Here is a 22,374-nt window from a genome sequence, read left to right on the forward strand (position 1 = left end):
GCAACTACAACCAGATCTGAGACCAGGCTGGAGAAACATGGCAACTACAACCAGATCTGAGACCAGGCTGGAGAAACATGGCAACTTCAGTCACACAGCAGCAATACAGTAACATGGCTATAGACGTCTTCACTCTCTATTGACCAGCCTATTCCCGATGTAGTGCACTGCTTTTTAACACCATATTCCCCCCCGATGTAGTGCACTGCTTTTTAACACCATATTCCCCCCCGATGTAGTGCACTACTTTTTAACACCATATTCCCCCCCATGTAGTGCACTACTTTTTAACACCATATTCCCCCCCATGTAGTGCACTACTTTTTAACACCATATTCCCCCCCATGTAGTGCACTACTTTGACTAAAGCGCTATTTCAGGGAATAGGGTGTCATTTGAGACACAAGCCAGAGAGAGCTGCCTTTTAACTTTAGTTTGAATAAAAAAATACTTCTGAAGCTTAACAAATGTCAACAATAAACCAGAACTAGGAACTATAGTCAGGAAGACTGGAAGCTGGAGAGGGGGGGTGAGTTGGGAGGGCAGGGGTGGTTGGGGGGGGGGGGGGGGGGGGGGTAGTTGGGAGGGGGGGGGGGTTAGAAAGTTGCAGCTGATGAAGATGGGGGAAGGAGGAAGAAGATGGGGGGGCATAGTATTCATTTTGGAAGAAAGGAGGGTTGGGGGGGTCAGGGTAGCCTTGATGGCCTTAGAGAGGCTTAACGGATAGAGAGAACAAAGGAAGATAAGAAGGAAAGGGGGATGGTTGTCATTCGACTGATGGAGGAGGAGGGGTAGTATCTTGGTCACTAGGACCACCAGAGGGCATGCAGAGATGAGAGAGAGAGAGAAGGCTTCATTTGTTGTCGTTGGTCTTCATCAGTCTTTCCGTACCCTCCTCTTCCTCACGGCCTGTTTGTGTCCGTCGCCAACGCTGTGACCCCCCTCGTCCGCCTCCCTCTTCTGCTTGGAAACGAGGGATGAAAAAGAAGGGATGAATGAAAGACAAGGTGTCCCAATGTCTACTTTCTCCTGAAGTGTGCACTTGTTCACTACTTCCCACAGATCTAGAAGCATTGGATTGGTGGAGGCATGTTCTCGTGGAAGTTTCCACCATATTTCTTCTACCAGTCATTTCAGTGAAGGGAAGTGAACAAGTGCACACTTTGGGAGGAAGGAGAGATAATTAGGGTGAAGCCAGAGTTTCAGAGGGTCAAATGTGTGAACTGAGTATTGTAGAGGACGTTTTGATCTTTCAGACAACTAAAAGAGTACCTCAGCACCGACATCATCCGATGCTGCCTCATTGGACTTGGTCTCTTCTTCCTCCTCGCCTTCATCCTCCTCCTCCTCCTCCTCATCGTCTTCATCTTCTACGCTGTCCCCTCCAGCTGCCCCACTCTCCTCCTCCGCCTTCTCTTTCTTCACTTCTGAAAGAGAAAAGGACAATGAGAGGAAATATTAACTAAGGAAAGGAGAAGAAATATGGGAGAGAACAAGTGAGGAGAGAGAGGGGGAGGAAGAGAGGGGGAGGAAGAGAGGGGGAGGAAGAGTGAGAGAGAGAGGGGGAAGAGAGAGGGGGGGAAGAGAGAGAGAGAGGGGGAGGGAGAGAGAGAGGGGGAGGAAGAGGGAGAGAGAGGGAAAGAGGGAGAAAGAGCGGGAAGGAGAGAAGGCGAGCGAGATCTCATGTCTTCTCTCTGACCTGCAGGTTTTGGACTCTCAGTAGCTTTGGCCTCAGCTGCTTGGTCTCCCTTCTCCTCTTCTTCCTCCTCCTCCTCATCTTCATCCTCATCTTCTTCCTCCTCTTCTACATCGGGTTTAGGCGGGTCCACCTTCTTGTACACATAGTCATCATCTGATTTCTGTAGGAAAGAGAGAGAGAGTCAGACAATGAGCTGGTGGTTAGATCGATAAATACCCTCTTAAATGGCAAAGAACAAAAGATATAGGAGTGTTGATTGGTTCTGTATAGTGAAAATGACAACAAGATGAATAGAATATCAAACAGACAGAGCAGGAAACACCACTGTGTGAGTAACAAGTCCGTGGTGTTGGTGTGTTACCTTGGGCCAGCAGAATAACACAGTCAGTCCTATGGGCAGACCAACAGTCAGTATGTAGACCACCCAGAGCCACGGTCTCTCCTCTGCTGCCATGGTCAACTGGGAAAACACACCCGGCTGGAGGGGGGGTATTAAGCAAATATAACTGTGTGAATGTGAATGAACATTCAATGAGGAAATATATAGAAAGTTTTTAGCAAACTTAAACTTAAATATTTGTATGAACATAAGATTCAACAACTGAGACTTAAACTGAATAAGTTCCACAGATATGTGACTAACAGAAATGGAATAATGTGTCCCTGAACAAAGGGGGGGTCAAAATCAAAAGTAACCGTCAGTATCTGGTGTGGCCACCAGCCTCGTCTCCTCCTCATGGACTGCACCAGACTTGCCGGTTCTTGCTGTGAGATGTTACCCCACTCTTCCACCAAGGCACCTGCAAATTCCCAGACATTTCTGGGGGGAATGGGCCTAGCCCTCAACCTCCGATCCAACAGGTCCCAGACGTGCTCAATGGGATTGAGATCCGGGCTCTTCGCTGGCCATGGCAGAACACTGACATTCCTGTCTTGCAGGAAATCACGCACAGAGCGAGCAATATGGCTGGTGTCATTGTCATGCTGGAGGGTCATGTCAGGATTAGCATGTAGGAAGGGTACCACATGAGGGAGGAGGGTGTCTTCCCTGTAACGCACAGGGTTGAAATTGCCTGCAATGACAACAAGCTCAGTCCGATGATGCTGTGACACACCGCCCCAGACCATGACGGACCCTCCACCTCCAAATCGATCCCGCTCCAGAGTACAGGCCTCGGTGTAACGCTCATTCCTTCGACGATAAACGCGAATCCGACTACCCCTGGTGAGACAAAACCGCGACCCATCAGTGAAGAGCAGTTTTTGCCAGTCCTGTCTGGTCCAGCGACGGTGGGTTTGTTCCCATAGACGACGTTGTTGCCGGTGATGTCTGGTGAGGACCTGCGGTACAACAGGCCTACAAGCCCTCAGTCCAGCCTCTCTCAGCCTATTGTGGACAGTCTGAGCACCGATGAAGGGATTATGCGTTCCTGGTGTAACTCGGGCAGTTGTTGTTGCCATCCTGTACCTGTCCCGCAGGTGTGATGTTGGGATGTACCGATCCTGTGCAGATGTTGTTACACGTGGTCTGCCACTGCGAAGATGATCAGCTGTCCGTCCTGTCTCCCTGTAGAGCTGTCTTAGGCGTCTCACAGTACAGACATTGCAATTTATTGCCCTGTCCACATCTGCTGTCCTCATGCCTCCTTGCAGCATGCCTAAGGGACGTTCACGCAGATGAGCAGGGACCCTGGGCATCTTTCTTTTGGTGTTTTTCAGAGTCAGTAGAAAGGCCTCATTCGTGTCCTAAGTTTTCATAACTGTGACCTTAATTGCCTACCGTCTGTAAGCTGTTAGTGTCTTAACGACCGTTCCACAGGTGCATGTTCATTGTTTATGGTTCATTGAATAAGCATGGGAAACAGTGTTTAAACCCTTTACAATGAAGATCTGTGAAGTTATTTGGATTTTTATGAATTATCTTTGAAAGACAGGGTCCTGAAAAGGGACGTTTCTTATTTTGCTGAGTCTATCTACATGTGTGTGTGTGTGTGTGTGTGTGTGTGTGTGTGTGTGTGTGTGTGTGTGTGTGTATGTATGTATATATAGGTGTGTGTACCTCTTTGGCACTAGCCAGTAGTTTCTTAAGTACCCAGCTGTCTTCAGCCCAGCGATCAGCCAACTTTTTATACAACATGTGTATGTGTTATATATATATCCATCTGTGTGTGTATGTATAAATGTACGCTGAGTGTGTGTGTGTGTCATACACACCTCGTTGGCACTAGCCACCAGTTTCTTGAGTCCCCAGCTGTCTCCAGCCCAGCGATCAGCCACCTCTTTATAGGAAGTGATGATGAAGTTATCGAAGTAGATCTCTGACGTCATCGACCAGAGCTCCAGCCCCACGGCCCTGAATGACCTCATCTGGAACGGAGACAGGTCCTCAAAGTAGTCCGGGTTCTGGATCTTACGCGGGCTCCACACACCCTGGGAGAGGAGAGGCCAAATGTTACAGTAGAAGAGATGCTTTAGTGTCCACACACCCTGGGAGAGGAGAGGTCAAATGTTACAGTAGAAGAGATGCTTTAGTGTCCACACACCCTGGGAGAGGAGAGGTCAAATGTTACAGTAGAAGAGATGCTTTAGTGTCCACACACCCTGGGAGAGGAGAGGTCAAATGTTACAGTAGAAGAGATGCTTTAGTGTCCACACACCCTGGGAGAGGAGAGGTCAAATGTTACAGTAGAAGAGATGCTTTAGTGTCCACACACCCTGGGAGAGGAGAGGTCAAATGTTACAGGAGAAGAGATGTTTTAGTGTCCACACACCCTGGGAGAGGAGAGGTCAAATGTTACAGTAGAAGAGATGCTTTAGTGTCCACACACCCTGGGAGAGGAGAGGTCAAATGTTACAGTAGAAGAGATGCTTTAGTGTCCACACACCCTGGGAGAGGAGAGGTCAAATGTTACAGTAGAAGAGATGCTTTAGTGTCCACACACCCTGGGAGAGGAGAGGAGGGGTCAAATATTACAGTAGAAGAGATGCTTTAGTGTCCACACACCCTGGGAGAGGAGAGGTCAAATGTTACAGTAGAAGAGATGCTTTAGTGTCCACACACCCTGGGAGAGGAGAGGAGGGGTCAAATATTACAGTAGAAGAGATGCTTTAGTGTCCACACACCCTGGGAGAGGAGAGGAGGGGTCAAATATTACAGTAGAAGAGATGCTTTAGTGTCCACACACCCTGGGAGAGGAGAGGTCAAACGTTACAGTAGAAGAGATGCTTTAGTGTCCACACACCCTGGGAGAGGAGAGGTCAAATGTTACAGTAGAAGAGATGCTTTAGTGTCCACACACCCTGGGAGAGGAGAGGTCAAACGTTACAGTAGAAGAGATGCTTTAGTGTCCACACACCCTGGGAGGGGAGAGGTCAAATGTTACAGTAGAAGAGATGCTTTAGTGTCCACACACCCTGGGAGAGGAGAGGAGGGGTCAAATATTACAGTAGAAGAGATGCTTTAGTGTCCACACACCCTGGGAGAGGAGAGGAGGGGTCAAATATTACAGTAGAAGAGATGCTTTAGTGTCCACACACCCTGGGAGAGGAGAGGTCAAACGTTACAGTAGAAGAGATGCTTTAGTGTCCACACACCCTGGGAGAGGAGCGGGGAGGGGCTTCAGATTGGATAACAGGATATGAAAGGGACAAGTTACTCAGTAGCGATGTACTCAGAGTTGTATTCTGACTTGAGATCTGTGCATGCAAATTGTCATGTAATGTCATGTACATTTGGGTGAAGCTCTGAATATCAGCCTTACAGACCGACAATAAGACAGGGATCTCAGCCTTATAGACCGACAATAAGACAGGGATCTCAGGCGTATAGACCAACAATAAGACAGGGATCTCAGGCGTATAGACCAACAATAAGACAGGGATCTCAGGCCTATAGACCAACAATAAGACAGGGATCTCAGGCCTATAGACCGACAATAAGACAGGGATCTCAGGGCTATAGACCAACAATAAGACAGGGATCTCAGCCTTATAGACCAACAATAAGACAGGGATCTCAGCCCCATAGACCAACAATAAGACAGGGATCTCAGGCCTATAGACCAACAATAAGACAGGGATCTCAGGCCTATAGACCAACAATAAGACAGGGATCTCAGGCCTATAGACCAACAATAAGACAGGGATCTCAGGCCTATAGACCAACAATAAGACAGGGATCTCAGGCCTATAGACCGACAATAAGACAGGGATCTCAGGCCTATAGACCAACAATAAGACAGGGATCTCAGGCCTATAGACCAACAATAAGACAGGGATCTCAGGCCTATAGACCAACAATAAGACAGGGATCTCAGGCCTATAGACCAACAATAAGACAGGGATCTCAGGCCTATAGACCAACAATAAGACAGGGATCTCAGGCCTATAGACCAACAATAAGACAGGGATCTCAGGCCTATAGACCAACAATAAGACAGGGATCTCAGGCCTATAGACCAACGATAACCGAGGGAAACATGTGCCTTCAGGAAAGGATTATGTTACCTGGTAGTGGGGGTTGTCCACCAGAGGGGCCTTCCACTTGCCCTTGTACTGAGGGTTGTTGATGGTAGGGGGTTTCCACTGCCCACATCCAGGGGCTGTCTCACACACTGGGTTAGGAACCTGAGGGGCCTCCCACTCTCCATCCATCTCCTCATCCCTATAGAGAGATAAAGGAGAGAGAGAGATGGAGAGAAAGGAGAGAGAGATGAGGAGAGAGAGAGAGAGATAAGGGAGTGAGAGAGAGATGGTGAGAATGAGATAAAGGAGAGAGAGATAGATGGTGAGAGAGGAGAGAGAGATGGTGAGAGATGGTGAGAGGAGAGATAAAGGAGAGAGCGATAGAGATGGTGAGAGAGAAGAGAGAGATGGTGAGAGAGGAGAGAGATGGTGAGAGGAGAGATAAAGGAGAGAGATAGAGAGATGGTGAGAGAGGAGAGAGAGATGGTGAGAGAGGAGAGATAAAGGAGAGAGAGATAGAGATGGTGAGAGAGGAGAGAGATGGTGAGAGGAGAGAGATGGTGAGAGGAGAGATAAAGGAGAGAGAGATAGAGAGATGGTGAGAGAGGAGAGAGAGATGGTGAGAGGAGAGATAAAGGAGAGAGAGATAGAGATGGTGAGAGAGGAGATGGTGAGAGGAGAGAGATGGTGAGAGGAGAGATAAAGGAGAGCGAGATAGAGATGGTGAGAGGAGAGAGAGATGGTGAGAGAAGAGAGATGGTGAGAGGAGAGATAAAGGAGAGCGAGAGAGAGATGGTGAGAGAGGAGAGAGATGGTGAGAGGAGAGATAAAGGAGAGAGATAGAGAGATGGTGAGAGAGGAGAGAGAGATGGTGAGAGAGGAGAGAGATGGTGAGAGGAGAGATAAAGGAGAGAGAGATAGAGAGATGGTGAGAGATGAGAGAGAGATTGTGAGAGATGAGAGAGATGGTGAGAGGAGAGATAAAGGAGAGAGAGATAGAGAGATGGTGAGAGAGGAGAGAGATGGTGAGAGGAGAGATAAAGGAGAGAGAGATATAGAGATGGTGAGAGAGGAGAGAGAGATGGTGAGAGAGGAGAGAGAGATGGTGAGAGGAGAGAGAGATGGTGAGAGGAGAGAGAGATGGTGAGAGGAGAGATAAAGGAGAGCGAGATAGAGAGATGGTGAGAGAGGAGAGAGAGATGGTGAGAGAGGAGAGAAAGATGGTGAGAGGAGAGATAAAGGAGAGCGAGATAGAGAGATGGTAAGAGAGGAGAGAGAGGTGGTGAGAGGAGAGAGAGGTGGTGAGAGAGGAGAGATAAAGGAGAGCGAGATAGAGAGATGGTGAGAGATGAGAGAGATGGTGAGAGAGGAGAGAGATGGTGAGAGGAGAGATAAAGGAGAGAGAGATAGAGAGATGGTGAGAGAGGAGAGAGATGGTGAGAGGAGAGATAAAGGAGAGAGAGATAGAGAGATGGTGAGAGAGGAGAGAGAGATGGTGAGAGGAGAGATAAAGGAGAGAGAGGAGAGAGAGATGGTGAGAGGAGAGATAAAGGAGAGAGGAGAGAGAGATGGTGAGAGGAGAGAGAGATGGTGAGAGGAGAGATAAAGGAGAGCGAGATAGAGAGATGGTGAGAGAGGAGAGAGAGATGGTGAGAGAGATGGTGAGAGGAGAGATAAAGGAGAGCGAGAGAGATGGATGTAACAAAAGGAGAGAAAGACAGAAAAAGTAGAGTTACTCAACACATCTTTCTTCCCAAAACAACTGTTTTTATTGATGTGTGTGTGCGTACGGTGTGTGTGTGTACGGTGTGTGTGTGTGTGTACAGTGTGTGTGTGTGTTTACCAGTCGTCTGGTTTGTCGGCGGCGGGGTCGGCTACAAACTCGGGCTCGTCGTCCAGCCATCCCTCTGGCTTCACAGCATCAGGGTCCTGGATCTTAGCCGGAGCCTCCTCATCCCTGGAACACAAGATGCCAATTGGTTTAAAAACCAAGCATGTCGCTCAATATTACCCCGAGAGGCACAATATGTAGAAATCACAAACACTATCACATGGCTGCAAAAAACAAAATCACAATAGTTTTGCCTAATTTTCAGTTTGTGACAAAACAAATGTAGAGAATCATTGTACCATCTAAACCTCTGTGACAGCTGGTGTATAAAAAGTAAAAAGATTTAAAAAACTAAACTTAAGGGCGGGAAGCATAGAAACAGCACATATAGAACATATCTACCTCTCACCAGACTTGCTTCAAATGACAGATCTACACTCAGTGGCCAGTTTATTAGGTACACCCATCTAATACTGGGTCGGACCCCCTTTGCCTCCAGAACAACCTGAATTCTTCGGGGCATTAAAACATTGCTCGATTGGTATCAAGAGACCTAACGTGTGCCAGGAAAACATCCCCCACACCACGTGACTCACTGTCTGTAGGAGCGAAACATTTTCTTGAATGGGGTGGTGTACCTACGGAGTGTAAACTCACATTTCTATGTGAATTTGGTCGGGTCGCCTACAAAGCTATATAATACAGCTTTAATAGACGCGTTATATCTACAGTCCTTAAAGAATTTCCGTTTTAGAATACAAGCACAAATCCTTCAGAACTAGACACTCTCCTCAGTCCCGCCTGCCAATACCTGGTTCTCTTTCAGTCACGACTCCCCCAAAAAAACACGGACACAAAGTGGTGTTGAAGTTGAACCCACCAGTTGTCAGGTTTGACAGCCTCTGGGTCTGGTATCTTGGCCCTCTCGTCCCAGTCTTCAGGTTTAGAGTCAGTTGGATCGTCTATCTCCTTGGTGGGGTTAACAGGAGGAACCACATCATGAAGCAGAGAGCCACGACTGACACTGCTCTGGTCTACCAGGATCTCATAGCTGTTGTCTGGGTTCAGGACTGGATGGGGGAGAGAGAGGGAGGGGAGAGAGAGGGAGGAGGAGGGAGGGAAGAGTGGGAGGGGAGAGAGAGGGAGGAGGAGGGAGGGGAGAGAGAGAGGGAGGGAGGGGAGAGAGAGGGAGGAGGAGGGAGGGGAGAGAGGGAGGGGAGAGAGGGAGGGGAGAGAGAGAGAGGGGAGAGGGAGGAGGAGGGAGGGGAGAGAGGGAAGGAGGGGAGAGAGGGAAGGAGGGGAGAGAGGGAAGGAGGGGAGAGAGAGGGAGGGGAGAGGGAGGGGGGAGAGGGTGGGGAGAGAGAGGGAGAGGGAGGAGGAGGGAGGGGAGAGAGGGAGGGAGGGGAGAGGGACGAGGAGGGAGGGGAGAGAAGGAAGGAGGGGAGAGAGGGAGGGGAGAGAGAGGAGGAGGGAGGGGAGAGAGAGGGAGGGGAGAGAGAGGGAGGGGAGAGAGAGGGAGGGGAGAGAGAGGGAGGGGAGAGAGAGGGAGGGGAGAGAGAGGGAGGGGAGAGAGAGGGAGGGAGGGGAGAGAGAGGGAGGGAGGGGAGAGAGAGGGAGGGAGGGGAGAGAGAGGAGGAGGGAGGGGAGAGAGGGAAGGAGGGGAGAGAGGGAAGGAGGGGAGAGAGGGAAGGAGGGGAGAGAGGGAAGGAGGGGAGAGGGAAGGAGGGGAGAGAGAGGGAGGGGAGAGAGAGGGAGGAGGAAGGAGAGGGGAGAGGGAGGAGGAAGGAGAGGGGAGAGGGAGGGGAAAGAGAGGAGGAGGGAGGGAGAGAGAGAGGGGAGAGAAGGAAGGAGGGGAGAGAGAAGGAGGGGAGAGAGGGAGGGAGGGGAGAAAGAGGGAGGGAGGGGAGAAAGAGGGAGGGAGGGGAGAGAAAGGGAGGGGAGAGAGAGGGAGAGGGGAGAGAGGGAGGGGAGAGAGAGGGAGGGAGAGAGAGGGGAGAGAGAGGGAGGGGAGAGAGAGGGAGGGGAGAGAGAGGGAGGGGAGAGAGAGGGAGGGGAGAGAGAGGGAGGGGAGAGAGGAGGGAGGGGAGAGGGAGGAGGGAGGAGGAGGGAGGGGAGAGAGAGGAGGGAGGGGAGAGGGAGGAGGAGGGAGGGGAGAGAGAGGAGGGAGGGGAGAGAGAGGAGGGAGGGGAGAGAGAGGAGGAGGGAAGGGAGAGAGAGGAGGGAAGGGAGAGAGAGGAGGAGGGAGGGGAGAGAGAGGAGGAGGGAGGGGAGAGAGAGGAGGAGGGAGGGGAGAGAGAGGAGGAGGGAGGGGAGAGAGAGGGAGGGGAGAGAGAGGAGGAGGGAGGAGTGAGGGAGGGGAGAGAGAGGGAGGGGAGAGAGAGGGATGGGAGAAAGAGGGAGGGGAGAAAGAGGGAGGGGAGAGGGAGGAGGAGGGAGGGGAGAGAGGAGGAGGAGGGAGGGGAGAGAGGAGGAGGGAGGGGAGAGAGAGGGAGGGGATAGAGGGAGGGGAGAGGGAGGAGGAAGAGGGAGAGAGAGGGAGGAGGAGGGAGAGGGGAGAGGAGAGAGGGAGGGAGGGAAGGGAGAGGGAGGAGGAGGGAGGGGAGAGAAGGAAGGAGGGGAGAGAGAGGGAGGGGAGAGGGAGGGGAGAAAGAGGGAGGGGAGAGAGAGGGAGAGGGGGAGAGAAAGGGAGGAGGAGGGAGGGGAGAGAGAGGGTGAGGGAGAGGAGAGAGAGGGAGGAGGAGGGAGGGGGAGAGAGAGGGAGGGGAGAGAGGGAAGGAGGGGAGAAAGAGGGAGGGGAGAAAGAGGGAGGGGAGAAAGAGGGAGGGGAGAAAGAGGGAGGGGAGAGAGAGGGAGGGGAGAGAGAGGGAGGGGAGAGAGAGGGAGGGGAGAGAGAGGGAGGGGAGAGAGAGGGAGGGGAGAGAGAGGGAGGGAGGGGAGAGAAACAGACAGTTACATGAGTTCAGAAAAGAGAGTAACTTGTCTTGGACACCACACATTGTCTCTTATCTCAATGTGTGTTACAAATTCCCTTCCGGAGAGTGTTACCAGCACAACCCTGAGGTCCCCCCCCTCCCCCCAGCGGAGCCTGAGAGTCTAGGGGGAACCATGAACCTGCCTCTCAAACCCTCTGACCTGTTAGGTTGTTAGGGAGACGGACATATGCCCATCCTGTTGTCTCTGCAGGTCAGACAATATTGTCAGTCTCCATCAGGTAGTAACATATCTGTCTCTACAATACTGTCAGTCTCCATCAGGTAGTAACACCTCTGTCTCTACAATACTGTCAGTCCCCATCAGGTAGTAACATCTCTGTCTCTACAATACTGTCAGTCTCCATCAGGTAGTAACATCTCTGTCTCTACAATAATGTCAGTCTCCATCAGGTAGTAACATCTCTGTCTCTACAATAATGTCAGTCTCCATCAGGTAGTAACATCTCTGTCTCTACAATACTGTCAGTCTCCATCAGGTAGTAACATCCCTGTCTCTACAATACTGTCAGTCTCCATCAGGTAGTAACATCTCTGTCTCTACAATACTGTCAGTCTCCATCAGGTAGTAACATCCCTGTCTCTACAATACTGTCAGTCTCCATCAGGCAGTAACATCTCTGTCTCTACAATATTGTCAGTCTCCATCAGATAGTAACATCTCTGTCTCTACAATATTGTCAGTCTCCATCAGGTAGTAACATCTCTGTCTCTACAATACTGTCAGTCTCCATCAGGTAGTAACATCTCTGTCTCTACAATACTGTCAGTCCCCATCAGGTAGTAACATCTCTGTCTCTACAATACTGTCAGTCTCCATCAGGTAGTAACATCTCTGTCTCTACAATACTGTCAGTCTCCATCAGGTAGTAACACCTCTGTCTCTACTATACTGTCAGTCTCCATCAGGTAGTAACATCTCTGTCTCTACAATACTGTCAGTCTCCATCAGGTAGTAACATCTCTGTCTCTACAATAATGTCAGTCTCCATCAGGTAGTAACATCTCTGTCTCTACAATAATGTCAGTCTCCATCAGGTAGTAACATCTCTGTCTCTACAATACTGTCAGTCTCCATCAGGTAGTAACATCCCTGTCTCTACAATACTGTCAGTCTCCATCAGGTAGTAACATCTCTGTCTCTACAATACTGTCAGTCTCCATCAGGTAGTAACATCTCTGTCTCTACAATACTGTCAGTCTCCATCAGGTAGTAACACCTCTGTCTCTACAATACTGTCAGTCTCCATCAGGTAGTAACATCTCTGTCTCTACAATACTGTCAGTCTCCATCAGGTAGTAACATCTCTGTCTCTACAATACTGTCAGTCTCCATCAGGTAGTAACATCCCTGTCTCTACAATACTGTCAGTCTCCATCAGGTAGTAACATCTCTGTCTCTACAATATTGTCAGTCTCCATCAGGTAGTAACATCTCTGTCTCTACAATACTGTCAGTCTCCATCAGGTAGTAACATCTCTGTCTCTACAATACTGTCAGTCCCCATCAGGTAGTAACATCTCTGTCTCTACAATACTGTCAGTCTCCATCAGGTAGTAACATCTCTGTCTCTACAATACTGTCAGTCTCCATCAGGTAGTAACACCTCTGTCTCTACTATACTGTCAGTCTCCATCAGGTAGTAACATCTCTGTCTCTACAATACTGTCAGTCTCCATCAGGTAGTAACATCTCTGTCTCTACAATAATGTCAGTCTCCATCAGGTAGTAACATCTCTGTCTCTACAATAATGTCAGTCTCCATCAGGTAGTAACATCTCTGTCTCTACAATACTGTCAGTCTCCATCAGGTAGTAACATCCCTGTCTCTACAATACTGTCAGTCTCCATCAGGTAGTAACATCTCTGTCTCTACAATACTGTCAGTCTCCATCAGGTAGTAACATCTCTGTCTCTACAATACTGTCAGTCTCCATCAGGTAGTAACACCTCTGTCTCTACAATACTGTCAGTCTCCATCAGGTAGTAACATCTCTGTCTCTACAATACTGTCAGTCTCCATCAGGTAGTAACATCTCTGTCTCTACAATACTGTCAGTCTCCATCAGGTAGTAACATCCCTGTCTCTACAATACTGTCAGTCTCCATCAGGTAGTAACATCTCTGTCTCTACAATACTGTCAGTCTCCATCAGGTAGTAACATCTCTGTCTCTACTATACTGTCAGTCTCCATCAGGTAGTAACATATCTGTCTCTACAATAACTGGACTCATTTCTGAATATGGGATGGTGTGTGTTCCCAAAGTGAGTTGTGAGACTCTTTCCTCTCTCCCCTACCCCATCTCCTCCCCCCACCCCCTCCTCCTCTCTCTCTCTCCCCTACCCCCTCCTCCGCTTCCCCCCCCCCCTCCTCTCTCTCTCCTACCCAGTGTGTAGAGATGAGTCTTCTTGTCGGTGTAGAACTTCTTCAGGTCGACATCGGCCCTCTTGGCGTGTTTCTCCTCCAGGTCTTTGTTCAGAGGGCTCCTGTGGCGGAAGATGAAGTGCAGCTTGTAGTCCTCTCCACACTTATCAGGACCAAACATGATGGTGTAGGAGGTACGGTCATTAAACTGCTCCTACAACACCACAACAGCAAGGTACAGCGTTACAGGCAGCTATGCAGAGACTATACTAGGCAATGTTAGAGCTGGAAGTCATGTTGAAACCAGGGGATTTTTATGCCATTGAAATCCTTGGGCGGTCCGACCAGCCAAATACAGCATTACGGAGGCATATAAATAGAGAGTTAACTTTAGAAGTGGGAGCCAGGTCAAAGTCAAGCACCAACAGATCTATAGTAACAACACCAACAGATCTGGGACTAGACTAACATCATAGATCAGATTATAGTAATAACACCAACAGATCTGGGACTAGAATAACCAACATCATAGATCAGATTATAGTAACAACACCAACAGATCTGGGACTAGACTAACCAACATCATAGATCAGATTATAGGAATAACACCAACAGATCTGGGACTAGACTAACCAACATCATAGATCAGATTATAGTAATAACACCAACAGATCTGGGACTAGACTAAACAACATCATAGATCAGATTATAGTAATAACACCAACAGATCTGGGACTAGACTAACTAACATCATAGATCAGACTATAGTAATAACACCAACAGATCTGGGACTAGACTAACCAACATCATAGATCAGATTATAGTAATAACACCAACAGATCTGGGACTAGACTAACCAACATCATAGATCAGATTATAGGAATAACACCAACAGATCTGGGACTAGACTAACCAACATCATAGATCAGATTATAGTAATAACACCAACAGATCTGGGACTAGACTAAACAACATCATAGATCAGATTATAGTAATAACACCAACAGATCTGGGACTAGACTAACTAACATCATAGATCAGACTATAGTAATAACACCAACAGATCTGGGACTAGACTAACCAACATCATAGATCAGATTATAGTAATAACACCAACAGATCTGGGACTAGACTAACCAACATCATAGATCAGATTATAGTAATAACACCAACAGATCTGGGACTAGACTAACCAACATCATAGATCAGATTATAGTAATAACACCAACAGATCTGGGACTAGACTAACCAACATCACAGATCAGATTATAGTAATAACACCAACAGATCTGGGACTAGACTAACCAACATCATAGATCAGATTATAGTAATAACACCAACAGATCTATAGTAATAACACCAACAGATCTGGGACTAGACTAACCAACATCACAGATCAGATTATAGTAATAACACCAACAGATCTGGGACTAGACTAACTAACATCATAGATCAGATTATAGTAATCAGATTATAGTAATAACACCAACAGATCTGGGACTAGACTAACCAACATTATAGATCAGATTATAGTAATAACACCAACAGATCTGGGACTAGACTAACTAACATCATAGATCAGATTATAGTAATAACACCAACAGATCTGGGACTAGACTAACCAACATCATAGATCAGATTATAGTAATAACACCAACAGATCTGGGACTAGACTAACCAACATCATAGATCAGATTATAGTAATAACACCAACAGATCTGGGACTAGACTAACCAACATCATAGATCAGATTATAGTAATAACACCAACAGATCTGGGACTAGACTAACCAACATCATAGATCAGATTATAGTAATAACACCAACAGATCTGGGACTAGAATAACCAACATCATAGATCAGATTATAGTAATAACACCAACAGATCTGGGACTAGACTAACCAACATTATAGATCAGATTATAGTAATAACACCAACAGATCTGGGACTAGACTAACCAACATCATAGATCAGATTATAGGAATAACACCAACAGATCTGGGACTAGACTAACCAACATCATAGATCAGATTATAGTAATAACACCAACAGATCTGGGACTAGATTAACCAACATCATAGATCAGATTATAGTAATCACACCAACAGATCTGGGACTAGACTAACCAACATCATAGATCAGATTATAGTAACAACACCAACAGATCTGGGACTAGACTAACCAACATCATAGATCAGATTATAGGAATAACACCAACAGATCTGGGACTAGACTAACCAACATCATAGATCAGATTATAGTAATAACACCAACAGATCTGGGACTAGACTAACCAACATCATAGATCAGATTATAGTAACAACACCAACAGATCTGGGACTAGACTAACCAACATCATAGATCAGATTATAGTAATAACACCAACAGATCTGGGACTAGACTAACCAACATCATAGATCAGATCTATAGTAATAACACCAACAGATCTGTGACTAGACTAACCAACATCATAGATCAGACTATAGTAATAACACCAACAGATCTGGGACTAGACTAACCAACATCATAGATCAGATTATAGTAATAACACCAACAGATCTGGGACTAGACTAACCAACATCATAGATCAGATTATAGTAATAACACCAACAGATCTGGGACTAGACTAACCAACATTATAGATCAGATTATAGTAATAACACCAACAGATCTGGGACTAGACTAACCAACATCATAGATCAGATTATAGTAATAACACCAACAGATCTGGGACTAGACTAACCAACATCATAGATCAGATTATAGTAATAACACCAACAGATCTGGGACTAGACTAACCAACATCATAGATCAGATTATAGGAATAACACCAACAGATCTGGGACTAGACTAACCAACATCATAGATCAGATTATAGTAACAACACCAACAGATCTGGGACTAGACTAACCAACATCATAGATCAGATTATAGTAATAACACCAACAGATCTGGGACTAGACTAACCAACATCATAGATCAGATTATAGTAATAACACCAACAGATCTGGGACTAGATTAACCAACATCATAGATCAGATTATAGTAATCAGATTATAGTAATAACACCAACAGATCTGGGACTAGACTAACCAACATCATAGATCAGATTATAGTAATAACACCAACAGATCTGGGACTAGATTAACCAACATCATAGATCAGATTATAGTAATAACACCAACAGATCTGGGACTAGACTAACCAACATCATAGATCAGATTATAGTAACAACACCAACAGATCTGGGACTAGACTAACCAACATCATAGATAAGATTATAGTAATAACACCAACAGATCTGGGACTAGACTAACCAACATCATAGATCAGATTATAGTAATAACACCAACAGATCTGGGACTAGACTAACCAACATCATAGATCAGATTATAGTAATAACACCAACAGATCTGGGACTAGACTAACTAACATCATAGATCAGATTATAGTAATAACACCAACAGATCTGGGACTAGACTAACCAACATCATAGATCAGATTATAGTAATAACACCAACAGATCTGGGACTAGACTAACCAACATCATAGATCAGATTATAGTAATAACACCAACAGATCTGGGACTAGACTAACTAACATCATAGATCAGATTATAGTAATAACACCAACAGATCTGGGACTAGACTAACCAACATCATAGATCAGATTATAGTAATAACACCAACAGATCTGGGACTAGACTAACCAACATCATAGATCAGATTATAGTAATAACACCAACAGATCTGGGACTAGACTAACCAACATCATAGATCAGATTATAGTAATAACACCAACAGATCTGGGACTAGACTAACCAACATCATAGATCAGATTATAGTAATAACACCAACAGATCTGGGACTAGACTAACCAACATCACAGATCAGATTATAGTAATAACACCAACAGATCTGGGAATAGACTAACCAACATCATAGATCAGATTATAGTAATAACACCAACAGATCTATAGTAATAACGCCAACAGATCTGGGACTAGACTAACCAACATCATAGATCAGATTATAGTAATAACACCAACAGATCTGGGACTAGACTAACCAACATTATAGATCAGATTATAGTAATAACACCAACAGATCTGGGACTAGACTAACCAACATCATAGATCAGATTATAGTAATAACACCAACGTACCAGATCCAGGTCATGTTCGTCTGACAGCAGTTTGATGTAGGCTCCACCACAGTCAATACCATCCTGGAAGTTCACCTCATACCTAAGGTAAACGCACACAGGTTTCTCTAAAAGTTCAGCGGTTAATATGAATTAGCCTCAAGTGTACTCAAAGGCAAATTTTTGAAAATGCACTTTTACACACACACACACAAAAAAAGGGGTAAGAGGTCAAACGTGAGAGGTTAAAGGTCAAACTCACTGTACGACCAGTGCGTCGTCCCGGAAGATGAAGGGTCTGTCCAATAGGGAGGCGATGGCGTGATGTTTGGCCCGGGACTTTAGAACCAGACCCATGTCTCCTGGTACTTTATTCTCCTTCAGCTGCTCCACAGACCACTTACCTGGAGAGGAGAGAGGTCAGGAGAGAAGAGAGGGGTCAGGAGAGGACAGAGGGGTCAGGAGAGGAGAGAGGGGTCAGGAGAGGAGAGAGGGGTCAGGAGAGGAGAGAGGGGTCAGGAGAGGAGAGTGGGGTCAGGAGAGGAGAGTGGGGTCAGGAAAGAAGAGAGGGGTCAGGAGAGGACAGAGGGGTCAGGAGAGGAGAGAGGGGTCAGGAGAGGAGAGAGGGGTCAGGAGAGGAGAGAGGGGTCAGGAGAGGAGAGAGGGGACAGGAGAGAGGGGTCAGGAGAGGAGAGAGGGGTCAGGAGAGGAGAGAGGGGTCAGGAGAGGAGAGAGGGGTCAGGAGAGGAGAGTGGGGTCAGGAAAGAAGAGAGGGGTCAGGAGAGGACAGAGGGGTCAGGAGAGGAGAGAGGGGTCAGGAGAGGAGAGAGGGGTCAGGAGAGGAGAGAGGGGTCAGGAGAGGAGAGAGGGGACAGGAGAGAGGGGTCAGGAGAGGAGAGAGGGGTCAGGAGGGGAGAGAGGGGTCAGGAGGGGAGAGAAGGGTCAGGAGAGGAGAGAAGGGTCAGGAGAGGAGAGAGGGGTCAGGAGAGGAGAGAAGGGTCAGGAGAGGAGAGGGGTCAGGAGAGGAGAGAGGGGTCAGGAGAGGAGAGAGGGGTCAGGAGAGGAGAGAGGGGACAGGAGAGGAGAGAGGGGACAGGAGAGGAGAGAGGGGTCAGGAGAGGAGAGAGGGGTCAGGAGAGGAGAGAGGGGTCAGGAGAGGAGAGAAGGGTCAGGAGAGGAGAGAGGGGTCAGGAGAGGAGAGAGGGGTCAAGTGGTAGAAGAAACAGGGTCGTCTCTCCCTGACACACTGGCAAAAAGACACATGTGAGTGCCCATACGAGTAGAGAGTGTAGAGTGGCGGCAAAAACTGTCTGGCTCTTACCATCATAGAGAGGCTGGTGAACTCAAAATGACACAACGACTAGGTTCCAGTTTATCAACGTTTACTGTATTTCCACAATACATGTTTTCCATTGCACCCAGGTCCATCAACAGAGAGACTACTGCCCAGCAGTACTAATAACAGAGTGACAGCGCCGTAATAACAGAAATACAGGGATACTTAAAACATGAACTTAACAGTGGTGGTAGAAGAAACAGGGTCGTCTCTCACTGACACACTGGCAAAAAGACACGTGTGCCCATAAAATACACACAAGTGGAGAGTGTAGAGCAAAAATGGTCCGTTTCTTACCATCATATTTAGCAATTTCATCGTCTGCGTCTTCCTTCATTGTCTTTGACACCTGCCACCTGTCCAGTGTGCCGTCGTCAAAGGTCTCTGAGAAGTACACCTCTCCGATGGGAACAGGAGTCTTGTAGGTCACCTGTGTGTTTCAGCCAATGGGGCAGAGGGGTTACTTTGTGTGTGAAATAGAACACAAACTGAGGGATATATAATGTAGGGCTAGGTACAGATTCGGCACCCTTTTCCAGAAGTGTACACCTGCATACTACCCGTCATGGATTTAAATAATCGGCTGGGAGGATTTTCCGTCACTGTAAAACCCAGAAGGGTGGAGAATTGGGACTCGGCCTAGTACATATTTACTGACATGATTTCCTGAAGGCCCCGGCTAAAATTGGGGTTATGACAGTGAGATTGTAGTTAGGGTTTAACTAGCTACGGGTACAACAAAAATAATAGGCAAATGATTCGGGTTTCAAACTCAAAAGGGTAGAGATACACTGGAGGGTGTAAAAAACACACCAGGCATGCATCCAAAATGGCACCCTATTTACAAGATAGTGCACGGCTTCTGACCAGGCTCCACACACGTGGTACACTACATAGGGAGAAGGGTGCCATCTCAAATGTCCCCACCTAGTTCATCCTACTTCCTATTGGGTGACCTTTGACCCTTGACTGACCTGGAAGGAGACGTTGGCATCGGTTCCCTTCTCCTCTTCCGCCTCCCCTTCCATCTCCGCCTCTCCCTCTATCTCTGCTGAGTCGTCCCTATCTTCTACCGTGTCTTCCACCATAGCTTCCTCCATTTCATCCTCCAGGTCCAGGTCATCCTGAGCTTCAGCCTGGGACACAGAGAGAGCCAGGAGGGAGAGGAGCAGCACACACGCCCAGCCCCACCACAGCTTCATCTGGAGAGAGACGTGGAGATGGAAGGTAGGAGGAAGGGAGGAGAGTGGGAAAGGGAATGGAGAGGGTGGGGGGGTGGGAGAGGTGAGGGGTTGGTACAGACATTGTGACAGGAGGGGGGAATGGAGTGGGTGGGGGGGGGGGGGTGAGAGAGGGAGAAGGAGGGAGTGACAGTGGGGATGGAAGGAGAAGGAGGGAGTGACAGTGGGGATGGATGGTAGGGTGAAGGGTGAGAGAGGGAGAAGGAGGGAGTGACAGTGGGGATGGAGGGAGAAGGAGGGAGTGACAGTGGGGATGGATGGTAGGGTGAAGGGACAGAGAGGGAGAAGGAGGGAGTGACAGGGGATGGAGGGAGAGACAGTGGGGATGGATGGTAGGGTGAAGGGTGAGAGAGGGAGAAGGAGGGAGTGACAGTGGGGATGGATGGTAGGGTGAAGGGTGAGAGAGGGAGAAGGAGGGAGTGACAGTGGGGATGGATGGTAGGGTGAAGGGTGAGAGAGGGAGACGGAGGGAGTGACAGTGGGGATGGAGGGAGAAGGAGGGGGTGACAGTGGGGATGGATGGTAGGGTGAAGGGTGAGAGAGGGAGAAGGAGGGAGTGACAGTGGGGATGGAGGGAGAAGGAGGGAGTGACAGTGGGGATGGGTGGGGGGTAAGAGAGGGAGTGACGGTGGGGATGGATGGAGAAGGAGGGAGTGACAGTGGGGATGGATGGTAGGGGGTGAAGGGTGTAAAGGAGGATTTTAGGAAGAGGGACCAAGAGAGAAAAGCAAAGAAAGAGGTCAGGAAAACGGTTCATACACTTCTGATTTCAAAAGAGCTTTTCCAGACACTATCTTTCCATCTACCAATATTTTCTAAAAACTAAATAAGGTTGTCACTGTAATGCAATTTGGCCGTATGCAAGGAAATGGATGGCTTTTCACCAGAGCAAGATTATACATGGCTCTGCTTTAAAAAATAATTCTGAATAAATTTAAAAAAAACAGACACCCTAAATCAGGTTTCAAAGATGTGTACCAGGAAATACAATTACTCACGACCCTATGCGAAAATGGTTTTCTGCATTTCAATGACTTGCAAAATATTGTCTTGTCACCGACCAGGACACTTTTCAGATTATACCTAGACAAGCATTTCATCAACTTGAAATCAATAAGATTGCCAGCTACAATTGAGTAAAGGTTGAATATGGCTTGATCCAGTATTTTCAAAATCAATGGCCCTCGGCGCTGGAGTAAACATAACGTCGAGCTGATTGATGGAACGTTTGGGGGAGGTGGGTGTGGGTCGCCAACAAAGCAAGGAGCCACTGTCCCTCAGGCCAAACTACAGTTCCCTAGGGGATGCCCATATGCCCCGAGAGAGAGCACCAAAATTAACCTACAGCTGCCGACCAGAAGTGTCCACAAAACTCCACATAGCCAGGATTGTTAGCTAGGACTACTGTAGCTACTACTACTAGAACATTCTGTCAGGCTAAGCGCATTATCAAGACATCACATCAGCAAACTATCTTTCATCATATTTCTGTCACGTCTTTTTATAGGAAGCAAGTTATTTCATATATATATATATATATATATGTGGAGTGTCGGCAATATTTGGCATTAGCTAACGTTACTGCACAAGCAAAGATAAATAACAAACTAGGTAACGTCAGTTAACTAACGTTTTTCGCGACAGTTCGCCGGACGTCCCTTGCTATCTCCTGCAACCCCGTCCGTGTGTGGCGCGAAATAGCGGGCTAGCAGAGCGTTATCAATAGCTAGCTATGTGGTTAATAAATGCAGCGACACTTCAGACATATTCATAAAGCCTAACGTGCCAAATGTAAACATATTTCCATTCTGAGCAAACGGACAGTCTGAGAAAAATGCATTACGTTAGAAAGCTAAGTTAGTTTAGCATAGCCATTAACGTTAGCTGGCTAACAAAATGTTGTGTTGCAGTTGTCAGGGAAGAATGAATGAGTGTAGCGAGCTAGATAGTTAATAAGCAAACAAACCTTCTGCAATTGGAAAAAATATTCAAGTTGTGTGATGTTTTCTGCGGCAATATCCTCAAACAACTTTATTTTCACTGCGTTCAACCCACTTCGAGTAAAACGCGGGTACCAAGGCCTGAAGAAGCTGGCTGGAAAGATCACTGTGGAGACCCTCGAACGTCGATGACGGGTAGCGGTTGGCGACTTCTGCTAACTGCGCATGCCTGAGGACATCGCGAACCAGAGAACGCCATTGGGGTGCCCATTTCAAAATAAAAGTGCTCTGCCTTGTAATAACAAACTACTTTTCGTTCTAGATTTCTATGTACACCCCCCACCCCCCCCCCCCCCAATGCAT

The 22,374-nt window shown here is 47.4% G+C and overlaps 1 protein-coding gene across 2 annotated transcripts; it reads right to left on the reverse strand.

Moving 5' to 3' along the window:
• Positions 1–570: 570 nt before the first annotated feature.
• LOC129843529 (calnexin-like) lies at positions 571–22,231 on the reverse strand. Of its 2 annotated transcripts, none has more exons than XM_055912293.1 (14): positions 22,038–22,231; positions 19,805–20,032; positions 19,128–19,260; positions 17,757–17,898; positions 17,516–17,597; positions 13,373–13,565; positions 8,875–9,064; positions 8,007–8,120; positions 6,206–6,362; positions 3,914–4,129; positions 2,061–2,177; positions 1,700–1,859; positions 1,273–1,427; positions 571–960 (listed from the first exon to the last, which is right to left on the reverse strand). In XM_055912293.1, the coding sequence occupies exons 2-14, from the start codon at positions 20,030–20,032 to the stop codon at positions 877–879; spliced, it is 1,971 nt and encodes a 656-aa protein (XP_055768268.1). In that variant the 5' UTR covers positions 22,038–22,231; the 3' UTR covers positions 571–876. The 2 variants fall into 2 exon arrangements, with proteins under 2 accessions (XP_055768268.1, XP_055768267.1); XM_055912292.1 differs by having other exon boundaries at positions 571–963.
• Positions 22,232–22,374: the final 143 nt, after the last annotated feature.

This window comes from Salvelinus fontinalis, unplaced genomic scaffold (genome assembly GCF_029448725.1).
Source record: "Salvelinus fontinalis isolate EN_2023a unplaced genomic scaffold, ASM2944872v1 scaffold_0155, whole genome shotgun sequence".
Lineage (NCBI taxonomy): Eukaryota > Metazoa > Chordata > Actinopteri > Salmoniformes > Salmonidae > Salvelinus > Salvelinus fontinalis.